Below are 9,308 nucleotides of genomic sequence, written 5' to 3' on the forward strand. Positions count from 1 at the left end.
TTAACCACTGCACCGCCAGATCTCCTTGTGCTTTGGGCTGTACTTTTAATATTCTTCCCATTCCTCTCTCCTCAGAATGTAGCACATCCTTCAAGGATCAGTTCCCTCCTGTACGTTTTCCTGATTACCTCAGTCATGATGATCTAAATAAACACAGCATTTGATACATAGACCACTGATGGCACATACATCACCCTCTATGATAGTTTTCTTTTGATGCAATTCTGCCTAACTAGACTGTAAATGCTACTGGGTACAAGAGCTGCATACTTGTCCATATTTTTATCTCCTTGAAGCTATAGGTTTTCATAACTGCATTGGTTGTTCCTCTAAAACGGGATGAGATGTTGTTGTTGTAGCTTCCTGTATCTGATAGTCTTATTTCACAGTTACAGTTTCTGGAAGCACCACATGTAAATGCAGTAAAGCTAGGTCAGCTTGAGAGTTATCAGGTTCCTCTTAAGAACTCCATGTTTTTTTGTTACGGTTTTTCCAACCAGAAGAGCATCAGGAAGCTGCAGAAAGATGAAATGGAAAACTACTAAATTAATTGGAGTTCCAAACTAACACTTTTACTCCTAAGGTTGAAGTAAAGAACACTTTTGAGTGTGGTTTCAGTTATGCTTACTGGATCCTAGAAAAACACAAAACACACCAAACCAAACCCATTGTCATGAGTAGATTCTGACTCATAGCGACCCCCATTGGGTTTCCAAGGCTATAAATCTTTGGAAGTAGATTGCTTCATCTTCTTCCCGCGGAGCAGCTGGTGAGTTTGAACAGCTGCCATCTGGTTAGCAGCCAGATGCCTTAACAGAGACACCAGAGCTACTCACCAGAAAGACAAGTGTTTTTAAAAACAAACAAACAGAAACAAAAAACACGTGCTGCTGGTGCAGTAACATAGCTGTCTTGGACACAGCTTTGCTTTCCTTAACGTTTATTGGACTAAACGGTGATCGAACTGTCAGTTAGTTATGATTAGCAGTCAGGCAATGTCTCCTGTGGGCTTTTCGCTCATCCTCTGAGCTGATAGCAACACCTGGCGTCCAATCTGGGGGCGCAATAGTTCAAACATTCTGCTGTTAGTGAAAAGGTTGGCGGTTGGAATCCACTGACTACCCGCAGAAGAAGGATGAGGCAGTTGGCTTCCGTAAAGATTTACAGCCTTGGAAACCCTATGGGGCAGTTCTACTCTTGTCGCTGAGTCAGAATCGATGGGACGGCAGTGTTTTCCCTCCCAATAGCTTGTGTTGGGAACATGAAACATTCACCACAGGGCACTGTGGTATTCTTAACCAGTTGTGCATCTTTACGCCTTTATTATTCTAAGGAGCAGTGCACCTCTTCCCCGTCCCATGGCATGATAGTCTTCCATTCTGGACGTGTGCTTTAGAATTGAGAAGCAGGGTCCCAAAATCTCAGTTAATCAAACAGTGAAGTGCTTATCACAGAGCCAGAGGCTGGTGTACTCGGGCTGGAGAGGGACTTTGTTCTCGGGTTCTATTAGGATTATTCAGGCTCTCTCACAGAGAGCTCTGACTCTAACCGGCCTAAATATTAGTCAACTGGGTTGGGTGAGGCAGGACGGAGGAAGCCTACCATCTAACAAACCTGACAGCTATAGGAGCAGACCCGCCGTTCCCAGCGGCTGACCCAGCGGCGAAAGCAGAGCCACCGGTAGCGGCGAACCCAAATCCTCCAGACACGGAGGCACGGAGATCAGCCTCGCCATCCCGCCGTCGCGCTTGGTAACCACAGCCGCGACCAGGCACGCGACCCACCGCACCCCAGCCCAACCAGCCTGGCTACCGGGAGAACCCAGGGAAGAGGCAGCTTGCAGCCGGAGATCTCCGAAAGGGGCACGCAGTGGCGGCGCTGACTCAGCTCCGCCTCCCTGCGGGTCCCGGGCAACCGCTGCAGCAACAGGCGCGCGCGAGGAATACCTCCACCCCCGCCTCCGGCCGCACCCCGGGCCGCGCGGCGTCACAAAGCGCATGCGTGCCGCGGGGGATGCCGGGAGCGCGCAGTGGCGGCAGCAGCGGCGACGGCAGTAGCAGCAGCGACTACAGCGGGGACGCGAGCGGGGCGGTGACCGTGTGGGAGGTGGTCTCACTCTTGGGGAAGCTGCTGGGCACGGTCGCCGCGCTGAAGGTGGTTCTGTACCTGCTCCGGGTGTGCTTAGCGATGGCCTGGAAATCCGGCGGCGCCAGCCACTCGGAGCTAATCCACAATCTCCGCAGTAAGTGCCACCCCCGCCCGGCGTGGGGCAACTGGGGCAGGCCGGGCCTGGACCGGGTCCCCCAGGGCCGTGCCGTAACGTTTTGTCTAACCCCCAGCGTCTATCGGAGGGCTTCCGCGCAGGGTCGCACCGCTAGTGTCCAACGGTTTGCGTTTGCGTTCACCTCCCCCGGGACCTGTCACTCACTGGCGACGTGGACGGGAAGGGGAGAGAAAAAGCCAAGCTCCGCTGCTGGTGGGGCAGGGCAACTTGTCTTCCCGCAGGCTGGGCGGAGGGAGTGCGGCACAGATGGCGAGGTTGTCACTCGAGTCCGCAGCCTGCTGGTCAGAGTCCGGCGGGCGAGGGGTGTGCCCTCGCGGTGGGGTGGTGTTGGCCAGGCCACCTAGAGACGGGGCTGGAACTGAGGGTGCCCCACCCTCGCCCCCCGCGTTTTCTCACCTTCCTCTTTCATAATCAGCCTCGCTGCAAGCTTTCTGTCTTATTCTGCCTCCCCCGCCCTCCGTTTTTTCCTCTGGAGGGAGATGCCACTGTCTGATACCGGCGAGGGGAGGGTGAGGAAGATGAGAGTGTTGCCATTGCGGATGTTGGGAGAAATTTCTCGGGCGGTGCCCAGTGGAAAGCTCCGTGGGAAGTGGAGGAAGAGATAAGCAGTGGATGCTGTTCCTGAGGGACTTGTACTTCAGGAGCCTACAGAGGTCCTGGGACCCCAGCACACGATTGTGTGTGAGGGATACCGTATGCTTTAAAAAACCTTGTATGGGAGTTTCTTTACACTGTTCGCTGTAGTTATTTTATTTCTTCTTCTGTTGATAATTTCGGGGTCCCATGAGTGCTGTGTCACTTTCTTTTTATAAATTGAAATTCAATGTCATTGTCTGTTCCGAAGTCCAGAAGGACCACAGTCCATAACAGTCTCATTCTGGTCAGAATTTTTTTTTTTTTTTAAATTGTGATTTGGGTGAAAATTTACAGAGCAACATCACTTTCCATAAAGCAGTTCACATACACCTTGTCTCATGACATTGACTACAGTTTATCTGGTCAGAATTTAAAGCACTCTCTTTGCTACTAACTTTCCAAATAACCATATGTGCCACGTGGTCTTAATTGTCATATGTTATTTAGCTTTTCATGTGTTTTCCTATCTCCCAACTGGATTTGCAGCCTTGAAGTCTGAGACCATTAAAAAGAAAATTTTTTTTAATCCTTTCAAAAGCCTTAGTTCTCATTCCTTTTTCCACAAATGCCAATGAAATGTCCATTATATGCCTGTATCTGGGCTAGGAATACAAAGATAAATAAGAGAAAATAAGTAGCATTGTCTGATATATGGTTATAGTTTATGTACTTAAAACTAGTCATATGACTTTCTCTCTCTTTTTTTAGCTATATTTAAAATGTGGAAATTGTGTTGTTGGTGTTTAGTAATGAAGAATATTTAGATTTCAGAATTCTATCAAGCACTGCTGTTGTCCGCTTTATGGAAGGATATTTGATTAGAACTGGATATGATTTAGGTTCCTGTGGATTGCACATATGCTCAATATGTGGTATTTTAATAAAATTTTTTAACATGGTTTGTGTGCATGCTATTGCAGAGGTCACACCCTAAACATTCTCTACATGAAGTGTGATCAGTTTTCTATCAGTAGGTAATCCCAGTAGACACTCGACTGTGTCAGAAATTTGTGATCAATCAGTCTCTTGAAATCTCTCCATTTTGGGGCCAAATTTATGTTAAGCCGAGACTAGATCTTTTTTCCAGTGGCTTTATATTCACTTTAATGTGTTGCATTACTATAAAAACCAAACTCACTGCTGTGGAGTTGGTTCCGACTCATAGCGACCCCTCCTTGGGTTTCCGAGGCGGCGGTATCTCTATGGAAGTAGATTGCCCGGTCTTCCTTGCCAGGAGTGGCTGGTGGGTGTGAACCATTTAGCTAAAATGTCTAAGGATGTTTTTCTGTCAGAAAATTTAATAAGGAATATTTAAGATGCATTGTTGTCATATTGCGGATGTTTAGTTCTGTGTTACATTTATGAGGCCTGAGAGGAAATTAGTGTAGTTAAGTTCCTTAACCTCTTTTGTAACACTTGTGCAACTTTAGTTTCAACTTCTTGCTGAGATAATTCTGGCTAATGTATTTCTTTTTTTAATTTATTAGTAATTTACTATAAAAATAATACTTAGCCATGTAAAAACTTCATTTGGCACAAAAAAGGAAAGTCCTTCCTCCTTCATGGTAATTCCACTGTTGTGTAGTCTTCCTAATTTAAAGGCTTCTAACTGAATTCTTAGAGAAAAGATGAAAATGATTCTGTTGCTGTTGAACTGAAAAAGAGATCTGCAAATGAGAGGTGACGCACATTACAGTTTAAATGGTTTTTCAAAAGAAATGAAGTCCATAGTTAATTCAGTTTCAATACTATAGTAATTTTATTGAAAATATTTACTGAGTTTTTCTTCTGTATTACAAGATGTCATAATAGAAACATAGCTGTGTGATGGCACAGGACTGGGCAAGTTTGTTCTTTTACATAAAATTGGACCTAACAACAATATGTTTATAGGCTATTTTAGACTGTAATGATAGATCCCCTAAGAGGTCACAGCTTACATTATGGTCGTGCAGTGGTTTAAGCTCTTGGCTGTCAACTGAAAGGTTGGCGGTTTGAACCCAGCAGCTGCTCTACGGGAGAAAGATGTGGCAGTCGGCTTCCATGAAGATTACAGCCTTGGAAGTCCTATGAGAGCAGTTCTACTCTGCTATAGGGTCACTGTGAGTTGGAATTGATTCAATGGCAACATTTATTATTTTTTTTAATATTGTAAACATTAGTCTCTCTAATGTTCAGTGTCTGTGCTGTCCAGTCTAGTAGCTGCTGCCTGTATGTGGCATTGAGCATTTTAAATGTGGTTAGTACAACTAAGGAACTGAATTGTTAATATAATTTTAGTGAGCTTAATAGTCACATACGGCTCGTAGTTGGCATATTGGACAGTACAAATCTATAGAAATGAAAAATATGGTATTTCATAACTAATATGTCTGTGAAACAAATTAGCTTAGTTTAAAACAACTGTGACCCTGTTTAATTCAGGGTTCACGACAACCTAAATAATGTTTACATTAAAATTTATTTTCTTTTATTGAGATAATTTCAAGTTGTGGAAAGAGTTATGAAAGATGGAGCAGCAGTGGATGAGGACAGAAGTAGAAAAGGGATGTCTGAGCCAGAGGGTTTGTGGAAGGTTATCTCCTAAGAGACTCCAAATGCTATACCTCAAACAGCAATTGTTCTTTCACCTGCTTTTATTTATTGAAAAAATTCAATCCACTGCTCTAGTCAGTTATTTCTGCTTATGTTTCCTTTCTATCCTTGATTGTGTCCTTTTGTGTATATAATTTATAAGATTTGTTGAGTCATTCAGTCAACCAGTATTTTAGTACCTTATGTGCCAGGCACTGGCGATACAGCATTGAACAAAACAGACAGACATCCACTCTCTCCCGTAGCCTACTTCTAATGGGACCAGGTAGGTAAAAAATATAGTATATTGCGTGATGATAAGTGCTGTGGAGACGAAGGAAGGAAAATAGGGAGAGTGGTGGTAGGTTTGTAGTTTGGTAGGGAAGGCCTCCCTGAGATGTCATCTGAGCAAAGCTTGGATGGAGGGGAAGAAGCAAGCCATGCAGATAAAACAGGCATGGGAATGAACATTCCAGGCAGGGGAAACAGCCAGTGTTAGATTTGAATTTGGAATGTGGGGGAAAGTTGGAGTCAAGGCTATGACACCAAGGTTTAGGCCTGGGCAACTGGAGTGACTCGCCCTTTTCTGATTTGGAAATAAAGAATGAGTGAGGAGCAGGGCCTTCTTGGAGGAGGATGGGAGATTGAGGCTTATTTTGGGGAGTGTTGACTACAAATGGAAACCTTTAGTAGGTTTTTGAATATGTAAGAATTATGGTAATTTGTAGTTTTTATATCCTTAAATCATTTACTTTTGCAAACATTGAATTTTTTTTTGTTTTTGTCTCTCGGAAGGAATATGGGGCAATCTACTTCCGTAGAGATACTGCCTCGGAAACCCAAGGAGGGGTCGCTATGAGTCGGGTCTGACTCAACGGCACACAACAACAACATTTAGAATATCAATTCTAAATTACTAATAGTATAGCCAGTGGAAAAGAGCATTAAGTCTTCTAGTCTGTTATTTAGGAGCTCTGGTGGCATAGTGCCTAAGGCATTTGACTGCTAACCAGAAGACTGGTGGTGTGGTTCAAGCCCACCAGCCACTCCTCGGAAGAATGGGCAATCTACTTCCGTAGAGAAACTGCCTCGGAAACCCAAGGAGGGGTCACTTTGAGTCGGAATCGACTTGACGGCCAGTGAGTTTGGTTTTGGTTTATTCTGTTAGTCATATGCATTCAAGGGCCCGATATAAGCAGCCAATAAAATTCTAAGAGACATTTTTTTTTTTTTTTCTTAGAAATTGGGGTCTCATTCAGAGTCCAGAAAATACCTCCTCATTTCAGCTTACTTCACTTTAGTCTTACAGGTACCTACTAGCAAGTAAACTTACAGTACATTGAATAAGATTTAATTTGTGTGATTTCTTGAAATTTTAATATCGGTGTATGTCTATTTAAGTTTAAATTAATTAAAACTGTATGGAATAAGAAATAAAGTTCCTCAGTCACATCAGTTATATTGCAAGTGCTCAATAGCCCCATAAGGCTAGTGGCTGCCTTCTTGGACAGCAGACACTTAGAACATTCTATTGTCACAGAAGATTCTGGTGGGCAGCACTAGGTCTAGGTGCCAGGTTGTATTTATTTGATTTAATGTGATTTTCAGCTGTTGGTAAGGAAGAGGCTCCGACAATACAATATTGTTCCAGGTGTTTTTGTTAGTATTGCATTTAGTTCTGGCCAGCTTGTTTAGGAGTGGCAGTGAAAAACCAAAGATTATTAGACAAGGATGACAGGAGGGTCAACATTTTGTATGGTCATCATGTTTGAAGAGATTACAGTTGTTTGGTTTAGCAAAGACAAGCCTTAAGGAAACAATGGTGTTTAAATAACTGAAGAAATAGGACAAACGGAAGGCAGATTTTGGCTTATTGTAATGAAGTAATCACAAAACTATCCTAACCAAGAATTGACTTTGAAAAATAGTGCTGTCTTTCACTTGATATGTTGAAGCCAAGAAGGTTGACAATTTCACTGTAAGAGATATTATAGAAGGGATTTTGTTATCAGAGTTGAATGTATGCTAGATCTCAAGGGACTCTTTGAAATCCAAGATTCTGTGATTTTTAGTGACATTATAGATTGCACAAAATCACTTGTGTATGTGTGTATTAGGGAGAGAGCCACACAAGTTGTAATTTGATTTACCTATATTTTAGGTAACGTTTTGCATAACATTTTAGTTTGTCAAATAAAGAGACCAAGGAATATGTGGTTCTCCTTATCTTTGACAAATAACATAAAAACAAACTGTTAACCTCTTATATTTATTAAGAAGTACTTAGATGGCATGCATGCTTTATCGTAACTTGCCATCACATAAAATTCTTCTTTGATTATAGTATGAGTTTAAAACTAATCCCTTTCAGACTTTCTGTACTAAGAATGTTTCAAGTTCTGCTTACCACTTTATATGCCTAATCCTTCTGGATGGGAAGTAAAAAGCTAAAGTTTTATTTATTTCTTGTTGTTTTCCCTGGTATATTGACAGTTGAGAAGAAATACAGGTAGATAATTAACAAATATGTTCAAGTCATATAAACTAATATAATAAGAATATTTCTTTTACTACAATGTAACTTTGTAATAAGTTTAGAGAAAGTTTATTTTTGGCTGGAAATTCATCTGCAGCTTCTTTTCTTGCCTGTATTTTCAGTGGTTGATACCAACACAGGTACTGTCTTATTTCTTTTCTGCCAGTGTTACCTCCATTTTTCATTTATTCTCTCAGATCAGAAATCTTGGGGTGAGTGATGATCATTCTTTCACATTGTCACCAAATTAACCCAGTAGTTCTCACAAGTGGCTTTCCTAGTCATCACTTTCACTAACAATGAAACTTGTAGAATTTCATTTTCACGGATTCTATCCTAGCCTAGGTTCTTAGTGTGAACTTTAAATGACATCTCTGGTATCTGATTGGTCATCAGACGTTCAGTTTTCTTCCCCTCAGATCCATTCTGTTATTTGATTCTCCTGGTGTTCTGCTTCAGGTTCTATCACTTTTCTGCTCTGGAGTCTAAAATGGCTTCCTGTTGCTTACTGTATCGAGTGAAAATACTTAATTAGCTTTCAGGACTCCTTAGAGTCTTACCTAACATCCCAGTGATCGTGAAGATGGTGCAGTTCCTGGCAACATGTCGTTCTGTGATATGTAAGGTTGCTGTGGGCAGGAGCTGAGTTGACAGCCTCCAAGAACAACAACCTACTCTCATTCTCCAACCATGTTCTTCAGACTGATCTCATTTTCTTCCTTACATGCCTGTGTATTAGGATTCACATTCAGCTGCTGTAACGAAAGACCAAAATAACAATGGCTTAAATAGAATAAAGGTTTCTCCTGTCACCATCCAAGTGTGAGCAGTTCAGGGCTAATAAGGTGGTTCTATGGTGTTGAGGACTTAGGCCCCTCTCTCAGCGCTCTGCTCTCCCTAAAGTCTTTCCTTCATCTACAAGGTTGAAGGTAATTTACCTTCATCACTTCCTTATTCCAGCTAGTAGCAAGGAAAGAGGAAAATACCCATTTGTTTCAGTGTCATGACCTGGTAGTTAAGTACATTATTTCTGCACATGTTCCATTAACAAGAACTTAATTGTAAGGTTACACGTAACTACAGGGAGGTTGGAGAATGCACCCAAGAAAATTTGATTACTATGAAAGAAGAGGAGTCCCTTCAATATCTTGCTACTTGGAGATAGATACAGATATAGATGTAGCTTAGTGCCTAAGACACTTGACTGCTAACCAGAAGGCTGACGGTTCAAACCCACCAGCCACTCCTCGGAAGGAAGGTTGGGCAATCTACTTCTGT

The 9,308-nt window shown here is 42.5% G+C and overlaps 1 protein-coding gene across 1 annotated transcript in view; it reads left to right on the forward strand.

The window, feature by feature from the left end:
* Window positions 1-2,013: 2,013 nt before the first annotated feature.
* Window positions 2,014-9,308, forward strand: part of PCMT1 (protein-L-isoaspartate (D-aspartate) O-methyltransferase) — a 44,239-nt gene continuing 36,944 nt past the window's right edge. The window contains exon 1 of the mRNA XM_007943206.2: window positions 2,014-2,242. Coding sequence (XP_007941397.1) covers window positions 2,014-2,242 — 229 coding nt within the window. The remainder of the gene's footprint in view (window positions 2,243-9,308) is intronic.

This window comes from Orycteropus afer, unplaced genomic scaffold, assembly GCF_000298275.1.
Source record: "Orycteropus afer afer isolate SDZICR_OR568_19922 unplaced genomic scaffold, OryAfe1.0 scaffold00101, whole genome shotgun sequence".
In the NCBI taxonomy this organism is placed as follows: Eukaryota; Metazoa; Chordata; class Mammalia; order Tubulidentata; family Orycteropodidae; genus Orycteropus; species Orycteropus afer.